Source organism: Astatotilapia calliptera, chromosome 6 (assembly GCF_964374335.1).
Source record: "Astatotilapia calliptera chromosome 6, fAstCal68.1, whole genome shotgun sequence".
Classification (NCBI taxonomy): domain Eukaryota; kingdom Metazoa; phylum Chordata; class Actinopteri; order Cichliformes; family Cichlidae; genus Astatotilapia; species Astatotilapia calliptera.
Window position 1 is genome coordinate 25,262,929 of NC_137427.1, and position 25,659 is coordinate 25,288,587.

The window sequence follows — 25,659 nt, forward strand, 5'->3', positions numbered from 1 at the left end:
TACTGTTTTTTAATAGTTGTAATGATATTAGTTAAAATATTTGAAACAATGTCATTTAAAGTATAAATATTTTGTGCAGATTTTTTTTCCTGCCATTTCAGGATAGCTCACCAAATTTAAAATAATATGTATTTGAAAACAAAAATAATAAAATGAAATCAGAATTCACTCCACAAAGTATGCAGACTTTGACAGAGGGGAACAATAGAGCAGTAGAGAAGTTAGGTATGTTAGAGCATGTGATGTTTAAGGGGGCGTGGCCCTTCAGGTTGTCTCTGCAGGTAATACACTCTTCAGGTAAAGCTAAGTGACTCATTCGCACACACACCTTAAGCACAACAATTGGCACTTCAACTCTTCACCTTAAACCGACTACACTTTACGGGAATAAACTGAGTAAAGACCCGCATTTAACGAAAGAGGACTTCACAGAAGAGCCGTTACTTGCACTGCTTTTGAAGAACTGCTGAACTGTTTGGACCCAGGACCCTGAGCATTTACAATCGAATGCAAACTTGGAGCAGGACTGCATATCAGACAGATCTCCTGTTTTGATTTGCACTGTCAGGGTACTGCCTACTAATTTGCTTTCTCTGACAGAGGGAACAACGTCAAAGCTGTGCCACTACTTCTGCCGTGCAGCTTTTCCAGTAAGTAATCTATCTCTTTCTTTTGAACTGTCCATGACAATGCCAGTGGTCAAAGTAGAGAAAGACTCTCCAGCAGATACCACCTTGCTTGCCTCCAATCCTCCACCGCAGACAGAGGAGCAGCCGCGGGGTCGGAGGAGGAAGAGACCTCTCCAGCGCGGGAAACCACCATACAGCTATATTGCCCTCATCTCCATGGCTATTGCCAACTCCCCTGACCGCAAACTAACACTGGGGGGTATCTACAAATTCATCACAGAGCGCTTCCCCTTCTACAGAGACAATTCGAAGAAATGGCAAAACTCCATCCGCCATAATCTGACTCTGAATGATTGTTTTATCAAGATCCCTCGAGAGCCAGGACGACCTGGGAAAGGCAACTACTGGGCACTGGACCCAAACGCTGAGGACATGTTTGAGAGTGGCAGCTTTCTGAGACGCAGGAAGAGGTTTAAGCGCTGCGACCTGAGCACATACACTTCATATGTGCATGAAACACCAGTTTTTCCCCCCGTTCAGATTACCAGACCAGCTGCGTACACCAACTCAGTCTATCCCAACATGACACTCAGTCCCACATATGGACAGCAGCTGCCCTCTGCCTACTATCCCTCTTCGTCGCCTCCGGGGTTTGGGCACAGTCAGACCCGCATGTTCAGCATCAACAACATCATAGGACACCCGACTCCAGCCAGCATGCTGGCAGGTCAAGGACCAGAGGTGATGCAGCAGCAAAGCCGGAGCTTCAGTCCCGAAGGGCTTCCGAATGGATCCAGTCCCTGCAGCTTGGGAGCTCCGGGTTTCCAGAGTCAACCGTGCGGGGGATCTGTGCCACCCCGCTCCTCTACACATCCGGCGTTCACCTACTCTGGACAAAACAGCCATTCGCACCAACATGCACACCAGGGCTCGTACGGACAGGGTCACACCCAGGGCATGGGGTACGCTGCAGGAGGACGGATCCACCCCTCAGCTCACGGCCCTGCAGAAACAGTGGATCATTACGGCAGGGTCTCCCCAGTGCAGCTGGGGTCTTTCTCCCAGTATAACAGCGCTGCAGGTCCTATTGGAAACACTGGGGGATACCTCAGACACCCCACCTACCCGGGGAATATGGACCGTTTTGTTTCTGCTATCTAAGCTACTGAGAATGTAAAGCCCAGCTTCTCACTACCTTTTATTTTTTGTTAGGTTTTTTTTTTAAACAGAGACTCGTGACGGCACCAAATGAGCCAGACATTTCTGTGCACAAAATCCAACTGCTTTATCTTTGTTTGTGATGTTTATCAAGGACAAAACTGAGCAGACTGACCTCTCTTAACACCACTGTGATTTTCTGAATAATTGTAGAAACCATTTTCACTGCTGATAATAACTTACTTTAGATATCCATTAAGCTGTTTTGTTTTAATGTCTAGGCCTTTTTAACAGCAAGTATGTGACTGTAACATACATATAATTTTGTGTGCTGATATTTTTTTTTTTTTGTTAAAACTGGAATGTGCCAGTTGAATATTTTACACTTCCGTTGAGTTTAAATGAATTGTTTGTATAAATTATTGTGCTTCGTGGTCATAGGCTTTGCAGCAAAGTGGCTTGTGTGAAAAAAAAATATCAGCTTGTATTTTGTTGCCAAGTAAATATGCATTTTTAGTTTACTGTTCTTGGAAATAAACAATGATAAAGCACCTTTGTTCTATAAGAATAAAAGATTTTAAATTTGTGATGAGTGATTGCAGTTGAAGGAGTTGTGAAAGAAGAAATTTACACCATATGAGTTATATTTGTATCAGCTATAAGTGAATTCTAATTTTAAGTCTTATAAAGTAACGAGGGCCAAAAGGTCCAGACAAAATTAAAGCAGGAACACACACACACAAAAATAAGTCCAACCCTCTTTCTTTTGTGCTTCTAATGCTTTCTGGGTCAGCTCAGCCGGTTTGAAGTGCCGTCTGGAGCCACACCAGTAACCGTGACCGGTCTCAGCCGCATGTCGAGACACCAGTGCAGCACTGGGCCACATGCAAATCCACTAATCAAGAAAATGAATAGACTTGCCACTCGATGCTTCATGCCTTTGCGTTAAGACCACATAATACCAGAAACCTCTTCCACACAAACCCTGCAAATCGGACGAGATGAGACACAAAGAAAACAATTAGAGCTAAGACAATTGATTTTTTTTTTTAATAAGAAAACAAAAGGAAACCTTTGGTGATTGATGCAGCTTGCTTTTATCTCCAGTTTAAAAAGTTTTCTTTTACCGCTTCATGCTGTGAAAACCCTTGGAATAAATAGAAAAGTTTTTTTCATGGCCTTGTAAAAACAACAAAAAATGGAATACCACTTTATTTCAACTCTGCCGCTTACTTTGTTGCACCTGGGATGATGGCACACACCTCCTTAAAAAGCAGAAGACGTGGCAGTAACGTGGCATTTACACCCACTCGCACTGTAGTTTAATATGAATGAGACATGGGGCTCCATCTTTTTCAACTTTTGATGTTAAGTGAAAAAGCAAGATTCTCTCTTTTAAAACTGCAAATCTTTGTACACCAAAGAACTATCACTAGACCCAAGATGCTATAAGAGAAAAAAAAAAACATTTACATGTTCAGCATGTGTGTTCAGTGTCCATAAAAGATATGGTTAATATCAGCATTATTTTATTCTCAAATAATTATTTTATTCTCAAAAATACAAACATTTAGAAGGCAGACAAGCTAAAACATGAATAAACACACACGAGGGAAATAAACACATCAGCCAATGTATTCAACGAGCTGCCGGAGCTGTTCACAGTTCTTCACAACTGCCGGCAACGACAGCAAGGTCTGTGAGGCAAAAAGGAAAAAGCAGCACATTATGGCAAACATCCAAACAGACGCTGCGGTTTACAGAATATGTTCCATGGTATGAAACATTTCTCACCTCCCGAACTCTGTTGATCATGTTGTTTAATATCTGAAGCTCGTTCTCACTTTTCTGCTGGTTGCTCTGATAGATGATTTGCTGTAAGAGATGAACATCCTCATGAACGCTCACATGGCTGGCAAGAAGACCATCTAATGTTCCTCTAAGTCAATAAATACTGTGTGAATGCTGATATGTAGTCAGGAACGTGATTGATGCCGGGTACGGTCAGGACTTACATGTCTCTTTGCCCTTTCAAGAATTTTTACTTTGGCCTGCTCGGCTTCCTGAAGACTGGCCTTCAGTCTCTCCACCTGGGGATCAAATGGAAGTTTATGAGAAAAGAGGAGGAGGGGGGGGGGGGGGGGTGTCCCTTTAAGCTGCAGTGTTTCCTCAACAACAGGCTGAAAAGTCAAGTTTACTTATAAGCACATTTAAAAACAGCTGCTGTTGACCAAAGTGCTGTACAACTTAAGTAACATAATAAAACCATAAAACTGATCTAACAAGAAAACATGAGTTTAAAATAAATAAATAAATAAATAAATAAATAAATCCAAACTCGGTCAATTTTAAAACTTGAAAACTATGGAAATACGTAATAAATAATGCTTCTGATAAATCATACCTCTTTCAATGACTTGATGTTCTCTTCCATGAAATGTTCCGGTTTAGTCGACTGGCCGCCAGCTTTCCTCAATTCATCCCGAAGGAATTCAGACTCCACCTTCGACTGCTGGAGAGCGCGACGAAGCTCAGTGATTTCCCTTCTCAATTCCTGGAGAAAACGTTCATTTGCATTTAAACAATAACTACAAGAATACGTAGTAGCTTAGAAACACCGGCAGTATTATTTTGGTGCCTTACATTATTGTCAGTCTTCTGTTTATTTAGGATTTCCTGTGTGTCTTGCACTTCAACTATCAACTTAGCCAGCATTTTCTCATCCTGAAAAAAAAAAAAAAAAAAAAAAAAAAAAAAAGAAACTTCAGAGTTTTTCTCTTCCATCGGTCAGCCGTCCTCCGCACCCATCCTGATCTTTCTTATCACAGATGAATAGAGGACAAAAGATGTCCAGCAAAAGTCATCCTTACCTGAGTTTTCTGCTGCAGAGCCTGATTTGCCTTCTCGACCAGCTGACTCAGACGGCTGAGTTGATGCTTGAGCTCAAAAACCTCAGCTTCATGTCCCTTCTTTGCAGCACGCTGCTCCACCTGCAGGCCACAGCTGGAATAACACATCAGATAACAGTTGGGGGGGTTTAAAAAGAAAAAAGCAACAAGATAATTGGATTACATTTGATGTTAATGTACAAAACAACAACTTTCGAAAAAATCATTTATTTCACTTTGTTTTTAAAAATAAATAAATAAAATGAAATAAAATAAAATAATAATTTAAAAAATAATAATTTTACATTACAGCTTACATTTGGCCATGCAGCTCCTCCAGCTGAGCGTCTCTGCGCTGCTGCACCAGCTTCAGAGTGCTGACGAGCTCGGTGACGGTGCTGCCCAGGCCAGTAAGCAGCTCCGCCAGGTGGCTTTGCTCCTCTTCCTCTGGTTGAATCTCGACTGTGCTCATATTCTTTTTAGGAGTGATGGCTGCGATGCGGGTGAAGGCGCTCATCTCGCTGAACAAAGCTTCACGCTGTGGCTCGAGAGTGTCTGAAGGGACTGAAGAGAAAGTAAAACTTAGTTGTTTCTTATTATTATAATTACATTTTAGACTTTTATTATCTGTTCCATTTTTTATTACAGTCCCTGGTGGCTGTGCAGATATATTCCCACCTGAAAATGATTCCTATAAGAAAAACGTTGCCCACTACCTCCTTTATCCAAGGGAAAAACAGGATGAATTGAAGTGCATGTGTAGCTCATATAGAAAAGTTGGTAAGAAAAGGACCATTGAAGAAAGAATTTTTATATTATGCAATCATATTATTGATGCCTCCTTGAGAAAAAAAAAAAAAAAGACCCAGTTCTTTTGTTTTTTGGTAACGCACCACTAAGCCTTCAAACAATGAAATTAATACCTCCTTTTCATAAAGGAGACACATACGACATGCTGAGCACGTATTCAAATCATGTTTGAGACATTCAAATCACACTGCTCTCTGAGGGAATCTCAGCGTGATTATTTAAAGAGACTTGCTTGCAGCTAGCTTAACAACATAATTACGCTGGACCACATTACAAGTGAACTAAAAACTTTTTGAATTTGAAATTTGAATAGTTTGATCTTCATCAAACTACAGACAGCGTAATCTGTATAAACAAACAGCTGTACTTTCCATGTGAAAACACACAGTGATTATTCATAGGCCTAAAAAAGAAAGTGAACCTCCGTGCTAACAACTTTCATAGAAGTCAAGTGTTTGTGCATTGTGATTTGCAGGAGGTGACTCACTAACACGACTATGTAAAGTCTGGTTACTGAGAAAGCCTGTTCTTCTTAATGAGGAGTCGCAGCACCGTAGATGAAGCGTTACAAGCTAGAAAAGGTGCTCATCACTCCACAAGTGGATGCAAAGATCCCCATGGCAACTTGTAAGGCTAAAGAAAACCCCAAAAGTAGGAGCATATGCATGAAATCTCATGTGTCGACTTTAAGGAAGATACAGCAAAGGAATGTGCTGTTATCCAAAAAGACAGGTCACTATGGGACGATGTTATGTGGACAAATGAAATGACAAGTCTGGAGGAAACATGCCATCACACACCACCAGGAGGGATCAGCCCGGGTGCAACACCGGGGTCTGACAGTTCAGGTATTGGCTCAGAGTCCTGACCTTAACCCAGGTGAGATGTAGTAACCTGATCAACTGAAAGAGTGGAAGCTTCATTAGCAGTTACAATAACATCTGATGGAGCTTGTTGCTACTAAAATGAGATTCTATAAGTGACTAAATTCAACCAGCTCGACCATGTTTTCCAGCTTCAACTCTGTGTTTGAGTGAGTGATGTGATCAGAATCACAGTGCCTCCTGTTGTGTTTAGGATGAAAAACAAATGCTGACACGTTATATTTTTTTAATAATCAATTTAAAAGAGAAAAAGAAAAACTAGCATCTTACTTATGAGTGAACTGACACACATGGGGTGAACAACAGTACCTGTTTCAGCAGGAGTGTCTGTTTTGACCTCTTCCTCTCTCTCAGCAGTTGAGGCACAACGCTCCACGCTGTGGACTGACTGAGACTCTTCACACATCTGTGGTTTCTGAAAAGTAAGACATTTAAATCCAAGTGGGAAAAGACATGCAGTACTGCATCTATAGCATAAGTTCAATAGTAAATGATGTTACAACATGATTTATAAATGCTGTAAACAGTTGCTTCTGATGTCCAAATTACAACTGCAAATGTCAAGAGCTCACAGCCACAACGACGCATTCTTTTAATTTAATTTCAAAATTAAGCTTTGCATACTCTATGCATTTGCATTACTTGTCGCAGATCATCTGCACATACAGTGGAGTCCATATCAGGGCCCAATTAAACTAACATCTGTGAAATTGAGCTTCCAGCTGCATCATTTCACCATTACCAAAACTAGTAAGTTTAGAAACATTAAAATAGAAACAGAACATTAAAATAAAACATAGAACATTAAGTAATAAAATAGACAATATAAAAAATACAAAGGATAAATTGTAACTATGCTTTTAATGGGCTGTACAAAGCAAACAGAAAGGGGAAAGAAGCCTGTAACAAATACTGATATTCAATGAGCTCCATCCACATCCAAACAACTAAAACAGCAAAAGATTAAAGACCAAGAAAAACAGGCTCCGCAAAAGGATATAAAAGCTAAAAGCCGGCAACTCAGATTCTGAAACTGACCAAAATTCACTGAACCAGCACCAAAAGATCAAAACTACACTTCACGTACAACTGTTTTGCTTCCACCACGATTTAAAAAAAATAAAATAAATAAAATTAAAAAAAAAGAAAAGAAAAAGAAAGAAAAATCTCTCTCTCTCTCTCTCTGTGCTCGAGACCAGTTTCCAATCAAAAGTGTTTATTTTCTACTTTATTCCCTTGCATATTACGCACCGGTCTCCTGTTGTGGACAGTGTTGTCTGCCTCTCGTTTTTGTTGTTTGTTTTTCCCCTCCAAAAAAATAACTGACAAGAAACTCTCATTTCTGCTGTTCAATACTGAAGAAATTTCAACTTTTACAAATTATGCCAAATTTCAAACGCTTAACTATGCCTCTAATAAAGCGTCTGAAACTTTGCTCTGCGTCACTTCAGCAGCATCAGGTAATGTTGATATGCTGTTCCATGGTTTTCTTCAGTTCTCGATCTACTGCAGAATATTTTCAAGGGATTTATCTGCTATAACAGACCAGGCTTAGAAAAACTCCTTCATATTTTCTGTTTTATCCTCAGTAACTTTGACACGATGGCATCTGCTGTGGTGCTTACACCTCTGATTAAGTGTCAGCTTTATTTTTATACCTAGAAAGTTTACACTGAGTTTATAATTCCAGAGAATCAGTCAAGTCGCTTTGGGCGTGTCATTTTCAAGCAGAATCCTCAGAAAAGCTCCTGGGGCTCAACAGGTTAAATAAAAAGTGCAATATTGTAACTGCTTTAGATTCTGTTCTTAACTTCCAAAAAGTATGTATTGAATTTAGAGGGTTCTTTCGACAGTACATACCCAAGATAAATGATCTTGGATGATAATATTTCTGACCAAGTCAAAATCTAACTGAATGGAATCAAACCTTGTGAATCAGAATTGAATCGGTTGTAGGAATCAGTGACAAAACCCGGGCCTAGTTCTGATATTGTTTTACCTTTTCATCAAGTTCTTCATGGAGCTTGTTGGTCAGTCCCCTCAGTGTGTGATGCAGCAAAGTGATTTCTGTGACCGCCTGAGCCATCTTCTCTTCAAGCTCCAGGTTTGCTGTCCTGGCTCTGGACCTTGTGGCTTTAAGTTCTTCCTGCAAATTCCCGTTCTCAAGCCTCCATCACACAAACACACAGAGGCAAGTTATCATTCAGTGTGCCAACAAAATGTTAAACATCATGAGAACAATTTGCACTAAGATTTATTATTACAAACATAAGGCCATAAGGCAAAAGACTCCAGTCCAGAAAATATGTATGTGAGTATTAATCCTTGAACATTTTACAGTTTTTCCTGTTGATATAGACCTGCCCCCACAGCCATTCATACTACCCCATCATAGTTAAGAACTAGAAAAGTGGGCTGTATATAGCCCTCGATGTAAAATGAGTTTGACATCCCTGATCTAAGAAACTGAGCACAGACAGACAATTTTGTTCTATTTAATCCGAAAGTTTTTTCAGGCTCAGTTTGGGCTTTTCAAGCACATCACCCTCAATGGCTTATTTATACTTACTTAAGTTGACAAACTTCTTTCTTCAGGTCCTCACACTGGATGTTCCTCTCCCGAAGGCTCTGCAGGTTTTCCCTTAGCATACGCTCACTTTCTGCCATCTGCTCCCTCGCCAACTCGTTCTCCATCTGTAGGAACTGATGCACACAGACAGCAGGAAAATTAAACCTAACATCCTCCCCTCAAGGTTAAGTCGCATATTATTCCTGTAATAACCAAACGCCTCATGCTTCTCTGGTGTTAAATGAGACAGATACCCTCTCTAATGCTCACCTCGTTCATTTCCCGCACACCACTGAGCTGTGTACAGACATCCTGGAGCTGCTGGATCTGCCGACTCTGAGACTGTGAGAGGGACTGCAGCTGACTGAGCTGCTCCTCACTCTGAGCCAGAGCCCGACTCAACTCGCACACCCGCTGCTCCGACTGACCCAGTGATGCCTCCAAGCTGGACAAGGTCAAAAAGAAAAAAAAAACAAAAACACAGCAGTATTTGGATATATACTGCAACATTTATGTAGAATTATAGTAAAAATGTAACCACTGGTTACATTTTTCTTCTTTCTTCAATTTTTTTTTTTTTTTATCCTTTACTATTAACCAACACTTACTCATTTGCTCGATCTTTAGCCTCTTGTTTGTCTTTCCACGACTCCTGCAACCTTGAATAAAAACAAAATAAGGCCTATTTTAAAGCACATGCTGCAATTCAGGGCTTTTTTTTTGCCTTTCAAAGTTTACCCTGTTAACAAGTAACCACCAACCCAGTGTTCACTTCCATTTTTAAATTTCTATGCTTGATTTCTTTCATCAATAAGGAGCATCATACTTTGTAGTCTCAGCAGCCAGGGCCTGCTCCAAGAAAGTGTAGGATGCCAGCGTGGAGGAAACTGTAGCAGACAGCTCCGTCACCTTCCTCTCTAGCTGACCCGTCTCTTCTTCTTTTTCAGTCAACTTCTCTCGCAGTACACACATCTCTGGATTTATTTATTTTAAAAAAAAAAGAAGTTTAAGTCCATAGGTTGTCAAGAAAGAAAGCATTTTGAAAAAGAGGGAGCGAAATAGCCAGAGAGTTATTTCAGTTTTTACCTGATGTCAGAATTGTCACCTGCAGATTTAAATCTCCAATCTGCTCCCTGGCAGCTTGGAAATTCGAATGAGTTTCATTCAGTTCTGCTTCAATCTGATGAGGTTTTTTTTAAGCATATGAATAATTTTAATCAGACATGTTGACTACAGGTACAAGGCTGTAAATATCCTGAATATAACAGATGCCTTACCTGCTCTCGCTCTTCAACAGCTTGGTCTCTTGCAGACATGTGCTCATCTCTCTCTCTCAAAGCAGCGGCAGCTTTCTCGTTCAGCTTCAGGAGCATGGGAGCAGTTTTGTGCAGAAGGCTCCTGACCATGAAGAGCTATAAACAGATGGCATTAGCATCAACGCATTATCACATTTTAACAGAGCAGTAAATGCTCTAATAGTGAAGGCTGTATTAAAGCACCTAAAGTTTCAACTAAACAACATTAGAACACATTAAATGGAATTTCAAACCGAATTTTAGAAAAAGGTACACTGCAAGAAGATGATAATATTATTATTATTATTATTATTATTATTATTATTATAATAATAATCTCACCACTAGATGGCAGTAGATTACAGCCAACTGAATTCTGTTTTCTTACACCACCTAATTCAAGTGCATAATCGTAGCTACAGTGGCCACTATAGGATATACATGTTTATAAAATAAACATAAAAAGACAAAATATTGAGCAGAACCCCAGTGACTTCTGTGTCACCTTCATAATCTCCCTTTCTGCAATTCCTTTAATCTACTCTTGTTTTATCCAGAGGCCGGTCACAGTCTCTTTCGTTCACATTTTCACTCCTTTAGTGAAGGAAACCACTTCTCAGATGATAAAACATAGGTGTGATCTTTTATATCTTGAGTCTGAAGGTGCAGACAGAAAATGCAACTTGCCTCCATGGCACAACACACGAACGGCAACAAACCGATATGGAGCTTGTCTGAGTCTTTGGCGTGCTACGTATGCAGCCGGTCTGCAGCCGCATACATAAAACATGATTAGCTGATGTCCATCTCGGCCACTGTATTCAACATGGCCAGGCAACACAGGGGCTTCCACAAACCAGCACATGCTCCTATGTATTTTATTTCCAGTTTTACGAGAGCGTATCAATTTGTAGGAAGACATAATTATACACTTCAATGTATACTTATGAGTACTGAGAATATCCTCAACCAAAAAATGACTGACTGTACCTTTAAACAGCACTATTATGTACAGGATGCTCATGTGGTGGATTTTACACCAAAGCCTCGTGTTTTTAGAAACCCACAAACTACAACAACAGTAAACACCATTCAAACGGAGCCACTGTGCTGCTATCAATGTCACTCAGATTAAACTAAAAATGAAAACATAAGAACTGGAACCAAAACACTGGTTCTTTGTTTCTTTGCCATCATATAGAAACTGCTGTGATACATGTTCATTGACTGTCATAGTTCAAGGTTTTTAGTATGAGCGTACCTCTTTCATCAAAGCGGACTGTTCATCCATGGTTTCAGACAAAAGATCTGAAGCAGAGTCCAGGGTTGCATTATAAGCCTTGTTTAACACAACCTGCATAAGTAAAGACAAAAAGAAACAAAGAAATGACACTCACATATTACTTTAAATACAATTATTGAGCTGTTTATTTTTTGGCTTGTAATCTGTACCAGTTCTGGATAGCTCTGGTTTAGGGTGGCCAGCAGCTCTTGCTGAGACCCCACACTCTTCTCCAGAAGTGAAATTTCTGTGGCACAGTGTGTCCTCAGCTGTTCCATCGCACTGAAAGCCTGACAACACACAACCACACACACATTTAATACCCCTGGAACAAATAATCCTCTTAAACACACAGCCAGCATAACTTCTGCAGATATTTTTATATGCTCCAGAAAAACTGTTGGTCAGCTAAAGCAGAGGTGTTTACACAGTGAGCTATGTTTAACAGACAGAGAGGTTTTTTGTGTCACAAAGGTGGCTCTCTTTTTAACCTGGCTAGATCACCACAGTAACTTATGCTAAACACATTACCTGGAAACGCAACCTTTGAACTGATTCTAGTATGCTTTAACTGCTACTTTTTGCTTAAATTGAAATAAACAGCAGCACTGAGCAGTAACATAAACACAATTTAACAAATTTATCACATTAATGATTCTCGGCAGCATTACTCTGTTATCTTATTTTTCACACTAATGTTATTGAAAAATATATCAGTAAAATGGACGTTTATAGATCTCCATTACCCAATGCTCTGAGCACAACCTGCTCCAATCAGACATTCTCAATAGACTTATGCAGAAGAAGAAAGGCAGATAAATGCTCCCTTTAATGTGATTGTGAACAGAGCCTGAAGCAGGAAGCCTGGATTAACAAAGAAAGCTGAGAACCAGCTTCATCTCTCACTGGGGTTTTAGGTTTTGTCAAGCCAGCTAACGCAAAGAACGGCTGGCTGTATTGAACGTGCTTCATAGTACACCCTTCTCCTCAGGAGGTTGCCGTTCCTCTACATTTAGACTAAACAACTAAAACACCCCAAAAGGACTTACTGCCTCCTTTGCTGTGAAGGCTTCTTCCATTTGAGTCCTCATGTCATTTCTCTGATGAAGAGCTTCTTTGACCTTCTGCATCATTCTGCTCTGTATGTCCTTTGATTTCTCAAGTAGAGACTTCATGTGCCCATACTAAAAACAACATGAGAAAAATATACCTCAACTCAGTTGTAGCACATAATCATGTTACACTAACACCTTAAGCCATAAATAACTGATGAATAATTACAAAAACAAGCATACTGTTTAACTTGTATGAGACAGAATGAGGTAACATGCTGTACGTACATGTGAAATGAGGCTTTGATGGTCCTCTCTGACTATGTCACCAATTTCATTCATGTTAGAGAGAGCAGCGTCTGTGTCACTTCTGACAGAAGTCTGTTGGGACAAATACACACACTTTACTCTTAGTAAAGAAAATATTGACTGTCTCAATACACACACACACACACACACACACACACAAAAAAGCCAGTGAGACGTGTTTGAGCATTATATCCCAGTTTAAACAACATGAGCTGTGTGGTTGTTTGTGACTTACCATGGTGATCTTCATGTCTTGCAGACTCTGGATAACGTTTTGTAGAGAACTCCCATCAAGCTCCAACTCCCCAATCCGACTCAAAGCTTCCACATACAGGTCTCTATACATTGTGGTCTAGATATAAAATATAAACAACTGACTACTTAAGCAGTAATCCTTTGTTATATAATGAGATCAGAGTTGAAAGCTTCCGTTTGAGGAATATTTTAAGCTGTGACATATGCGAAACTACTCTAATAGAGTCCAAAAATCTAAATATAGAGTAGAAAATGAGCATAACAGGTCCCCTTTAAACAAAATGTAGATGTCAACAGATACCTGACTGAGTTCGGTGTGGTCTGTCTGCACGAGTTTCTCCCGGAGGTCTGAAGGAGCAGGGCCTGCAAGCGGACGTCCTTGTGCCCTCGCTGCAGTCAGCTGTTGCACCAGGGCCTCAACCATCGTCATGCTAGACATTAACCTCTGTTCCAGCTCCTGTCTTGGGAGGGACTCCAAGCTGCCTGGAGGTAAACTGGAAAACCAATGAAAGAATACTGAGAGGCAAACAAAGAAAATACTAAAAGCAGATTTAGCTTCATCTATACTCACAACTGTTGAATAAATGGCCAATTTACAATGGGCACTTACTTCCAGAGGAGCGGGTCAGTCATAGTGCAGGAATCAGCCACAGAGAATTCCCTCTTCCTCTCAAACAGGCCAGAAGTATTGAGGCTGTGGTCAACCAGTTTCACAGGACTACTGCCCACACAGACACTGTGAGACTTTACAGGAGCAGCTTTGGCTGGAGGGGCAGGAGGTGGAGCAGGAGCAGAGACAGCAGCAGGGCCCATCTTTCCAGACGCCATCATGAGGAACTCTGCCATTTGTCGAAGCTGCTGCTGAAACGGACCATCGGAAATCAGTGGGAAATTCAGCAGTGGTTTCTCAGCTTCAGTCTGAGGCTCTGCAGAGACTTTCTGTCCCAAATCCTTAACTGGCTCCCATAGTGGGCTCAGACCAGGATTCTGACCCAGGGCGGTGGAGTTTAACAGAGGATGAGGCATTGGGCTTTCCAGTTGCTCCGCCCACAACCCAGCACGGTCAGCATTAAGAGGAGCAAACAAGGTTTTCTCACCCTCAATAGCAGAGTCATCAGCTGCAAACTTGCCTTGAGCAGGATCCCCAAAAGTCTTTAAAAAAGACAGAGAAGCTCTCCTAACGGGACTAAACATTCCCAACCCCAAAGCTGAGGTAACCGAGGGACACTCCGACAGCGCTTTCAGTACATCAGTAAGGTTCTCTGCATGAGATTTTTCTGCAGAGTTACAAAGAGCAGGTGCATTTCCAGATGAGCCAATGGCACTGTCTTTTTCCCCACTGGATTCAGCGGGTCCTCTGGTGGAGTTCACTTCAGAGACATGCTCCTCTTGGTCTTGCTGTTGCACTTCCACAGCTGAAGGGCTCTCTGCTGAACCTGCAAGTTGACTGCAGTCAGAAATCTGAGTAGTCTGAACCACGAGAGTCAATGCACTGTCAGCAGGATTCACGGTACAGTTAAGCATTTCTTGCCCTTTGCATTTTACAGTTTCAGTATCCAAAGCTTTTAAAGATCCATTAGCCACCAGAGATCTGCTAACAGCTGATGGGTCAGTAGCTACCACAGCTTCACCATTGTTCTGTTGGCTGTTAGCATCTTCAAAGGCATCTTGACAATAATCATGTGTGATGGAAGTGAACAGATAGTTTTCACTGAGGGGACAGATTACAATCTGGTCCTCATGCAGAAGGGATGTCTTCTTCTTGGGAAATTGGGCCTCATCTAATTTTTCATCTTCAGCTGGAATACAACAATCAGCTGTGACACCACCTTGGCTCCCAGCCTGGCTATCAGATACCACTGGGCTACCACTGTAGTGTCTGACCATTACATCCTCAGTGCTGTCTGCCAATGCTTCCTGGGTAGTCAAAAGGCTGTCACATGGAGCTGATGAATGAGTCTGAACATTACAGTATGGATGATCAAAGTGACCAACTGTATTATCATTTTGTAAATCACAGTCACCAGCTATTTCAGTTGAATCTATGGCATAGCCATGTGTCTCACTGCTGCTAACAGTATGGTCGGCTGGTAGAACAACGGACTCTTCTCTTGGAATTTCAATCTCTCCTCCAGTGCAGTCCAGTGATTTAAAGGACAGTCCATTAGCACGTTTTTCTGAACCACGTGTTGTCTCAGATAAAGCCTTAATGACAGGATCAACACCACCATCATGGCTACAGTATGGATGATCAGCATGTTCCTCTTGACACTGCTGGTCAAAGTCACCGAAGCAGTTGGTCAAATTTATACTGTCATACTCTAGAGGAGCACCAAGCTCTTCCTTGGGCAGAGGAATGGTTTCGTTGTGTAATCTGGTGGCATCTGAAACTTCCACCTCACCTCCATCACGAAGGAAGGATTTCCAAGTGAGATCTGCCTTTTCACTGCAGTCACTCTGAAAAGCTGTTGATTCTTCTGTGGCTTGTTTGTTATCCAGATCACAAGAAGCCGGTGTAGTGCTGTCAGTTTCACAGGGAAGTGCTGCGCTGATGTTAACAGAGTAAGTGTCACTCTTCTCAAGAACATGATAGGGATGTTCGATGTGATCAGAGCATGACTCCATTACCACACTGTCAGAGATGATGCCATCTTCAGATTCAGTGTTAGATGTACCCTGGTCCGTAGATAAAATAATACTCTCCTCTGCATGCAGTAAAGAGCCTAATATCTCAACTTCACCACCAGCACAAGTGAAGGATTTAAATGTTATATCTGAAAGTCCACAAGCAATCTGAGTAGTTGTTGTATCAGTTTTTGGAAGATTTGTTTGTATCATTTTGGTGGATGGAGAAGAGTACAGCTGGGGTTCTTGTTCACTCAGTGGAAGATCACCCTATTAATGAAAATAAGTAGCGGTTAAAAAACAGCACCACAAAAAGAGAAAAAAAGACAAATTATATTTGTAAGTATTAGTGTATACCCACCATTGTCATTTTGCCAGCATCACTACTGATCTGTGATTTTGATCTGAACTTTGATGAGGGAGTCGACAAGTGCAGAATCTCATTGTCCAGACTTCTCAGAGGGGTACGCTCGCTGGATCGGCTGGAGAGCTACCATCAACAAAGGTTGAATTATCCATTAACTAATATGCTCAGAGATAACACTGTACAGTATGCACAACAGAATACAAAAGTCTTACCAAGCCTTCCCCTGTGGAACTTGAACTCCTGGAAGCCATTACTCTGAAGTTCTCAGAAAACTACGTTTACAACTGGAGGACAAAATCAGGAAGACAAAAGATTTCATATTTTACCAGTTTGATTTAAATGCGGATTAATCTATTTGGCTGTAAAACCAATAGCTCCGCATTAAAATAGTTGGTTTTCCATGCGAGTGCTAAAACAGGGTCTTGCTCCTCATACTAAAGAATTATGTGATTTCAAGGCAAGTTACGAAAGACAAACCCCAGTTCTCCTTGACTGCAAAAACTTTCCGGAATTTAATCACGATCACGAGACTTCAACAGTTTGTATAAGACAAGTTAGTCGGAACTTTTTAAACATTTCGTTTGTGCAGAGAGAGTCTGTTAAGTTCAAATTAGCCCCATCATGACCCCTTGTGTGGATGTTGTCTTCTTGTTATGAAGGTTTCTTCCGGGGCAGAAACAAAAGGAAAGACGATTACAGCAAACAACCATGTTGCAGAGTTTAACTGTTGTTTTACGATAGACAATGTGAGAATGTTCTTTAAAATCCTGCACAGAGATCTGCTTGTCGTGTCAAACTAGCTGAGAAGCTCACATACTGACATGGCGTTACGTATTGGCCTAGTTGACAAGAATAGGCCATTTCAAGCATTAATTTAATAACTTCGAAAATCAATGTGAGAATTCACAGAATTCTAAAATTCACAGAAAGTGTTGCAAAGAGTGAATATTGCAAGGGCGTAAACTACAGTTTAAGAGACCGGTACCAGTCGATAGCTAACCGTAAATTGCACTCACTCTAGTTACTTCTAACAAAGGCACTTAATTAATAGCTTAGCTGTCCGAGGCAAACGCCCTTAAATCATGTAAAAGTATTTTACCTTTTAAATTTTACCAGCTAACGTCAACCAGCGTTTTAACAGAGACGAGGACAGAGTAAACAAATCTTGTATTGAACTACCATCCACCGCGTTTGATTCAAAAACACGAATAGCAGCGCTGTTATTGGTCCATTTCTCTTCTTCGTTGGTTGAGAGAAGCACTAGATGGTTGAGATCTGTACCTTTACTCACTGCTGCCTCCTTCGGGAAAATAATGTAATTGCTACAGCATGTTCCTGTTACTGACAGAAAATTTACACTTTTATGTTGGCTCTTAAGTATATTTGTTTTTTGTATTGTTTTGTTTTATGTCAGCGTTTTATTAAAACTTCGTGTCTGCATAAAAAAATAATATCTGACTCTTCAGTTATTTCCACTGCCTTCTTATATATTGCTTTACAAGCTGGAAGCCATGTAGTTACATGGAAAAATGACCCATAAATCACCCTTTTTTGGGAAACAAGTGTAGGAGCAGAGAGTGATACGTATGCTCCATGAGTCTGGACAATGACGCAGTTTTGTTTAGCTTTGGTGTCTACCAAACCAGCCATCTACCCAAACAATATTTCAGTTCTTCTTTTAGCTGCATCCCACCATCTGCCTAGCATCGTCTTCTGTGTCATCAACAATGACCGCTCTGCAGTCAGAGTCAAAATAAGCTTTATTGTCAAAGACCATATGTACAGTCATACAAAGGAATCTGAAACTGCAATGTTCCCATGGCCCTCAGTGTACACTAAAACAATATAAAGATAAAAATAAAATAGCAGTCTTATGTACAACACAATGCAATACAATACAATCTTATATAAACAGCAGTGTGCAACACAATCATAGTGATTGTGGGTAAGTTTCGGGGAGCTGGGGGGCGCAGTCAGTGAAAAGGCAATGGTGGTGGTTTGGGGGTGGAGGGTTCAGAGGGAAGAGGTGAATGCAGGTCTGGAGTTCGTGTATGTGAGAGCATGGAGTGAATTCAGCATCCTGACAGCCCGATGGACGAAGCTGTGTCGCAGCCCGGAGGCTCTTCAGTCTCCTTCCTGATGGCAGCAAGCTGAAGAAGTTATTGGAGGGATGAGTGGAGTCACCTGTAATGCAGTGAAAATGACGGCCCCAATACCAACAGCGTTTTATAGGTTTTTTTATTTGCGCTGGTTTTTCACTTGGCAACTTTCCAGCTGCCCTGCTTGTAGCACACACAACCATACACCTCAGGTCCTGGCACATCTTTTACAGGGGAGACGTGATCAGTTGATGGAGCTCAGGTGTGTGTCAGCCTCCTCTGACACGGCACCCTGAACCCCCTTCTCCACCCCTCCCCTGCAGCTGAGCCACAAACCACACCCTGCCACAATAACATTTTTGCTTTAAATACAGTTAATAACATGCATCAAGCAGACAAATGTTTTTAAAGCCTTATTTTGGGATAAAGTCACATTTTAAGTGTCTTTCTCATATTTGATTGGTGATGTTATACATGCAACTTTTATGATGTGGTGACTGCAGAAAATAAATATGATAATTGTTCCAGTAGTGTTTGAATGCACCACATGGCCTGGGCATTTCTGTGTGGAGTTTGCATCTTCTCCCTACAACTGCCTGATGGATGGCCTAGATTTTCAGTGTTTCACATTTTTCAGCTGAAGTCATTCCACCATGAACTCAAGTGCCCTCACACAGCTCTGCATAAAACACCACAAATCACTTTCATGCAGTGTGTTTTTTTTCCTCTCTTATATCTGTATTATACAATATTGGAAAAGTCTGTCAAAATGGCACTGAAAGATCAGAAGTGTCTTGAGATTATTGTGTGAATCTACAATGTAAAATACACACTTTTATAAATACTTAGCAAGAAGCTAAGGGGATAATAAAGTACAGAGAAGCAGGAACAGATCAATTAGGGGGGAGGTAATAGAAGCCTGATGAAAGGGAGGAACAAATAAATCATGACATTACAAGATGTCAGTGGTCAGACTAAAGTGGGGTCCCTCCACATCATCTAAAGAGCCATGGACCCTTTTTCCTACTGTGCTTCTACTGTCCTTGCTCACTGATTAAGTCATGAATCTTTCTGTTGAATCATTTGTTGACTCTTCCTGTCCCACGAGGGCCTTCTTGAGAGTGTTTATGAATCTTATGAGGCTCTGTGGCCCGTTTCATTGCCCAAAGACAATTATAAAACAACACAGCCTCCTTTCCACTGATGTATCCTAATAACACATAAATTAAAGGACTGTCTCTCGAGAAAACAAGAAGAGCTAGCAGCTAACCCACTCCAAGGCTAACCGTTTGCAAAAAGAAGAAAGAAAAGAAATTAAACTCTGTTTGTGCAACTACTTACATTTTTTTCCAAATTTGTAAATACTTTTTAAAGACAAACAGAAAAAAAGGGGCATTTGTTTTTTAAATAAATATCTTATTTAATTATCCAATACAACTTTGAATATACAATGCCTCATTATTCTTCTGTCTGATTTTAAGTAAGCCAATATGATTTACAAATAAAAGTTTGCCAGCAAAGAATTTAGATTGAAATACCAAAAAGAAAGGAACAAACAAGAGGGTGTTTTTGTGTCACATGAAAGGCTCCTCTCTTCAGCTCAAAATCCATCAATGAAAAAGTTTCTCATACTGAAGCAATGTGCGGCTCTACAGGTTTTACCTGCAGCACCTCTGCAAAGCCTTGTCCAAACCAGCAGGTAATGTCAGCCGTGTCAAGGGTGAAGAAAAAGAGTCTGTCCTTGCAGCGAGTCCTCCTGTAGACGGATCGGGGGTCTGCTGACAGGACCCCTCTGATGGCAGCGACTGCCTCCTCTGTACTGCGCAGAAACTTAAACTGGGGTCTGTGGCTTTCAGACAGTCCTGTGTGTTACACAAGTTTGTTTTTCAGTCTCTCTGCTCACATATGAATGAAGGCTTTCACATTAATTACTGATACAACAGTGCCCCCTTATGGAGACAAACATACAGTGCATCTGGAAAGTATTCACAGCGCTTCACTTGTTCCACATTGTGTCATCTTACAGGCTTATTCCAAAATGGATTAAATTCATTTCCAACTCAAAATTCTACACACAAACCACCATGATGACCAAGTGAAACAAAATGCTTGAAAAATAAAAAACAAATATATAGCATGTACATAAGTTATCACAGCCTTTGCCATGAAACTCAAAATTAACCTCAGATTCCACTGATCATCTGTCAGATGTTTCTACAGCTTGACTGGATATGATTTAGAAAGGCACACACCTGTCCACATGCTGTAAGGTACTATAGTTGTTGGTGGATGTCAGAGCACAAACCAAGCCACAGAAAGATTTCTGCAGCATTAAAAGGTTCCAGTGAGCACAGTGAGCTCATTATGCGTAAATGGAAGAAGTGTGGAACCACCCTTCCTACAGCTGACCGCACGGCCTTCCTGGGTAATCAGAGCAGAAGGGCCTTAGTCAGGGAGGTGTCCAAGAACCTGACTGTCACTCCTACAGAGCTCCAGTGTTGCTCTGTGGAGAGAGGAGAACTTTCCAAAAGGACAGACATTTCTGCAGCATGAGACTTATATGGTGGAGTGTCCAAAGGGAAGCCAGTCTTCAAAGGCTGATGACAGCCCACATGGAGTTGCCCAAAGATGCCTAAAAGACTCTCAGACCTTGTGCACCGTCACTCTCCATTCAACCTGACAGAGCTTGTGGGGCACTGCAAAGAAGAACTGGAAGAAACTGTCCCCAAATAGTTGTACCAATCATGTAGCATCATACTCAAAAAGACCCGAAGCTGCCAAAGGTGCTTCGACAAAGTATTGAGTAAAGGCTATGAATACTTATGAACACTTTTGTTTTTTATTTTTAATAAATGTAGTTAATTTCTGAATTAATTTAATGAATTGCAAGCCAACGTTTATCCCTTTGTCATCACAGGGTATTGTGTGTACAATTTTCAGGTGAAAACTGAATTGAATCAATTTTATAATAAGTCTGTAACAAAATATGAAAACAGTGAAGCGCTGCGAATACTTTCCAGGTGCGCTGCATCTCCCATGATCTCAGTCATCTTACCTGACAGGTGTGCAGGGATGAATTCTGCCAGCTCCCTCTCCGCGTGAAGGCTGAATCGCACATCCAGACTTGCGACAGGAGGCTCTCTGATCCAGCCTGCGATCGTAGTGTAGGCTTCCTCTCCGTAGCAGGGATGGTCTACTTCCAACAAAGGTGGTTTAGTTTTAGGAGAGTCTGAACCTCGGTTCTTACTCTCAGAACTTAAGAAAACGTCTTGGTTCACAAAAGCCTTGACCTCCTCCAGCACATTACTGAGGTCTTTGGACAGAGAAAACTGAGCACTGATATGAGATGAACCTGTTGCGTTAGTATTCGTTTTTTCTTCTGGGAGGAGATTCCCCACATAATCACTCGCTGCTCCTCGATCTTCTGTGTTTAACTGCACATCTATGTCTGATCCTTCAGGGAGGTTAGTGCGGTTTCTCTTGTCGTCATTCATTTGGTCAGTGTTTGAATTACAGGGCTCTGAGTCCTCCTCATAGCTCCTCCGGGTGTCGGGGGAGTCATACTCTGGGATATAGGGTTTGATGTCCAGGACTGGGGTGCCTGCAATCATATCAATGTCTGACAGGTGTAGAGTATCACCTAGAAAATAAAGAAATGCATTCATATTCATATACAGCTAAAACATCAACAAAACTAGGTCAGAGTTTAACCAGAGTCTGCTTAAAATAGTGAGATTTAACAAGTGTAACTATTAGTACAAGTGGAAAATTACCCTGTGCTTCAGACAGGGTTCAAGCAGCAAATCAGTGCAGCTCCCTCAGAGAAATAACTCAGCTCAGATCAGTACACACACACGTGTTTAGTGACACTGACCGTGTATTTTGTCGAGCTTTGCCAGTGTTAGGCCCAACACATTCGGTCGATGAGGACTGCGTGTCGAGTACACACCGACTCTCTGCCCGTTCAGCCTGGGCGGCCTCACTTTGGCTTTGTAGCTCAGGTGGCCGTTTTTGTGGAAGAGAAAAATTATCCTGCAGAGGCCAGATGACAAAGAAAGGCAGATGATGGGAAATAGTGTTTACGTGTACATGCTTAGTTAAAATGAGTAAAAAAATATCTTGCGAGTTGGGTAACAATATTTGGTAACGTGTTGTACACAAACACACACACGAAACCTACCAAACATGGGAGTATTGCTCCAGGCCCACCAGAGCGTGCTCCGGGTTGTTGAAGACACTCGGCTGAATTCGAAGTTCTGCCCTTGAAGGGCCACAAATAGTGGGCTGCCGGGGAGTCCCGTTCTTCACAGAAAAACAGGAACTAATGTAACCAATTGGGACCGTTTGGATGTCCCCTGCAAATGATAAGAATATTAGGGTCAGGTTTTGTAACACAGACACTGTGTCTAACTTGGCCTCCAATTTATCCTTTGCACTCACTTTTATTCCACAAGTGTGTTTTGTTATTTATTTTATATATATATATATATATATATATATATATATATATGATTAAATTAGTTACGGACTTGATGACAGACAATTCAAGTCTTTGGCTTTAGAGCAAAACAAATACTCTGAAGATGTCAACATGGTTTCCTTCTTTCTATTTTGGTCACATTTTAGAGGATACATGACCAACCCTGTTAGCAAAACGACACTGAAACAATGCTGACTTTTCATCTGAGTCATCATCACGGTTAAAACTTAAATTTTAAGGCTAAATTAATGTTGGAGCAAATTTAAATTCCTGATGAAACCTGACAGTGTGGTGATAATCAGTCACAGTGAAAATCAGTGCCCCGTCTCCAAACCATTCACTCTTGCTGGTATTATTCTGCCTTTGTTCACGATTTCAGCTTTATTACAATATTAACCAATGGTGCAAAACCGATCAAGAATCACTATTCAATGCAGGGTCAGTGAAATTTAAGTTTACAGCACAGGCTTAATCACATAGTTTCAAGTATTGGTTGCTGTGTGGGAAATGATTACCCAAATACATAAGCCAATAAAAAGAAAAAGTGCCATGAGTTTCACTCATTAGCTGACTCTGCACGCTGAACATCTCTGAGCCAAAAGTGTTATTTTGGTAGGTATAATTGACGTATTGTTATAAACAGAAATTTAAAGCAAAATAAAGCCTTCCTGAGTAGTGCTCTTTGTTTTAGGGTTTATTTTTTTCTTCCTCTTTTGGTCACACTTTATAGCACAGCACATCACTAAAGGCGTAATTCTTCTGTGGTTAAATGAAACTTTTAGGTATTTTATTTGACATTACAGTGTAATTATATTTACCTACAAATACTTAAAGGTAAGCACACAAAAACAAGTGGGTAACAAGTCAGTGGTTTGGGGGGGTTTAATAGAAAACAAAGAAATATTTATAATGTAAGTAAATGTTAGAAATGCGTAAGTACAGGCTGTACAATGGAGTGGCTTAACCTTACCCAGCAAGAGTATTTTACAGCAAAGGAGACACATATTATATTGCAAGTTTGTACAGCACAAAGTAAAAAAGGACAATTAAATAATAGAAAAACCATCATGCACATCAACATGATGAATATTAAATAACAACATAAACAATAAAGATGTAAAAATTACAATGTAAAGTGGAAAAATATCGGCTAGCTACAAAATTAAAAGGTAATGACACACTAAAAATAGTTATGTCATAATTATAACTGATTACAGTATAACTTGCATCTTCTTTCCTGTAAAATACCTGGAAGTTAAGCAAGTTTTAATCACTCCACAATACAGCCTGCAACACAAAAGGTACAGCATACATATATATATATATATATTAAATATTTATTTATAATATAAATCACTGTTTTCCTGTAAAAACATCTCAGTCTCTTATTCTAGTGTACTACCTTTAAGTATTTGTAGGTAAATATATTTAGATTGTAATTTCAAGTAAAATACACTGAAATTCCATTTAATTGCAGGGAAATTGCGCCCTTAGTTGCGGGCTGTGTTACTTTTTTTTTTGGTGGAGGGAGGGCTTAGTTTTTGTAATTACAAATGTTTGTGACGCTGGTGGTAGCTACCTCGCTCTAATCCTGCTGGCGACGGTGGTGAAGGTGGTGTAGGTGCTGGAGCTTTAACTTCTTCGCTGAGTCCAATCTTCGACACAGCAGCCTGAACCGCCAGCAGCTGTTTGCGATGAGCTCTAATTGCACTGTCTAGCGTCTGCCTGTTAGACAAGATGTTGAGAATGAGCGTGTAATAATAATGGGAACCCTGAAAAATACTAAAAATAAAAAAGGCCAATGCAAAACAGCACACGGCGTTTAATTTGTTTAGTTCTTGAAATAGCAAGAAGTCTCTCGTGAGAAAAACACGTGGCGGTGCAAAACCTACATACCTCAGGTTCTTGATTTCTTTTCGCATCACAGAAACCTGCTGGTTCAGTTTATCCATGTGCTCGGAGCAGCACTCACACAGCGGACTCATCTTACTAACACAAAGACAAAAGACAGCTCTGAAACGGTGAGCTTTTAGCGGCTGTTGTTGCTCCTGAGACCGGAGAGACTTTGTCAACGCGGAAGTGCATGCTAGACTTTATTGTTGGCCAACCAAGAGTGCTGCACGCGTTAAACTGAAACAGGTCGGCTCCTCTGAATCCCCTCTGTAAGTCTGTCATTGCTGTGGGTTCGTTGGTTTGGGATTATTTTTGCTGCCGTTTCGCTTAAATTACCCGTCCATCATTTAAAAATAATGTGTAGTTACATGTGCTGCACAAAACACGCCATGATGAAGGAATGTTTTCTACCAACAGGGGGCAGCAAAGACACGTTTACGGTCTGCTTTTTAAATAAATAAATATTGGCAAACCATAGCACAAACGAAATCAATGTAATGTCGTATATACTCAGTTGTGTTGTCTTTATTGGTACATGTGCATATCCTGCATTTGTCTAGCCCTGAATGGACTAGTTGTTCAACAGGTTTGGCTGTACACAATAAAAAAAAAAAACAACATAATGTATTGTAATTTTAGGTATTTGAAGTTAACCTCCCCTCAACACCTACAGGGGATCATTGCAGCTTAAGCACTAATGAATCTTTCGAAATCACTAACTAAAGACTTGTATATTAATATTACACTAACATATGTACAGTCACTGATCACTTTCTTAGATATACTTGTTCAACTTGGCAGCAACTCAGTCCATTGGGCATGCAGATGTGAATAAGATGACCTGCTGAAGTTCAAACTAAGCATAAGAATTAGAAAGAAAGTTGATCTAAGAGTGACTTTTGGTGCCAGACGATTTGGTGTTTTAAAGAGAATGGTCCAAATGAGTGGTAGTTTAAACAAAACTAGCTTTATTGGTCGCATACACAATCATACAGAGTACAGGGAAATGTGTCGTGTCCGAGCTGTGGACAGGCTGGAGACATAGCCGCGCCATTCCAGGGCTT

General features: G+C 40.7%; 3 protein-coding genes across 4 annotated transcripts; 1 reads left to right on the forward strand and 2 right to left on the reverse strand.

The window, feature by feature from the left end:
• The first annotated feature begins 315 nt into the window (after positions 1 to 315).
• On the forward strand, positions 316 to 2,373 carry foxe1 (forkhead box E1). Its single transcript, XM_026169332.2, has one exon. The coding sequence runs from the start codon at positions 684 to 686 to the stop codon at positions 1,788 to 1,790; it is 1,107 nt and encodes a 368-aa protein (XP_026025117.1). The 5' UTR covers positions 316 to 683; the 3' UTR covers positions 1,791 to 2,373.
• Positions 2,374 to 3,314: 941 nt separating this feature from the next.
• Positions 3,315 to 17,362, reverse strand: spag5 (sperm associated antigen 5). Of its 2 annotated transcripts, none has more exons than XM_026171272.2 (25): positions 17,223 to 17,362; positions 16,336 to 16,407; positions 16,118 to 16,246; positions 13,742 to 16,026; positions 13,433 to 13,625; positions 13,112 to 13,228; positions 12,856 to 12,948; positions 12,565 to 12,699; positions 11,686 to 11,805; positions 11,495 to 11,587; positions 10,216 to 10,350; positions 10,025 to 10,118; positions 9,765 to 9,912; positions 9,547 to 9,597; positions 9,209 to 9,383; positions 8,939 to 9,072; positions 8,369 to 8,537; positions 6,679 to 6,784; positions 4,993 to 5,239; positions 4,658 to 4,790; positions 4,431 to 4,511; positions 4,192 to 4,341; positions 3,803 to 3,877; positions 3,582 to 3,662; positions 3,315 to 3,484 (listed from the first exon to the last, which is right to left on the reverse strand). In XM_026171272.2, exons 2-25 carry the CDS (start codon positions 16,372 to 16,374, stop codon positions 3,413 to 3,415), a joined length of 5,055 nt encoding a protein of 1,684 aa, XP_026027057.2. In that variant the 5' UTR covers positions 16,375 to 16,407; positions 17,223 to 17,362; the 3' UTR covers positions 3,315 to 3,412. The 2 variants fall into 2 exon arrangements, with proteins under 2 accessions (XP_026027057.2, XP_026027058.2); XM_026171273.2 differs by lacking the exon at positions 17,223 to 17,362 and adding an exon at positions 16,601 to 16,655.
• A 2,255-nt stretch (positions 17,363 to 19,617) lies between these two features.
• trmo (tRNA methyltransferase O) lies at positions 19,618 to 25,010 on the reverse strand. The gene is made up of 6 exons (XM_026171274.2): positions 24,599 to 25,010; positions 24,282 to 24,427; positions 22,403 to 22,577; positions 22,097 to 22,254; positions 21,278 to 21,862; positions 19,618 to 20,084 (listed from the first exon to the last, which is right to left on the reverse strand). The coding sequence occupies exons 1-6, from the start codon at positions 24,685 to 24,687 to the stop codon at positions 19,849 to 19,851; spliced, it is 1,389 nt and encodes a 462-aa protein (XP_026027059.2). The 5' UTR covers positions 24,688 to 25,010; the 3' UTR covers positions 19,618 to 19,848.
• Positions 25,011 to 25,659: the final 649 nt, after the last annotated feature.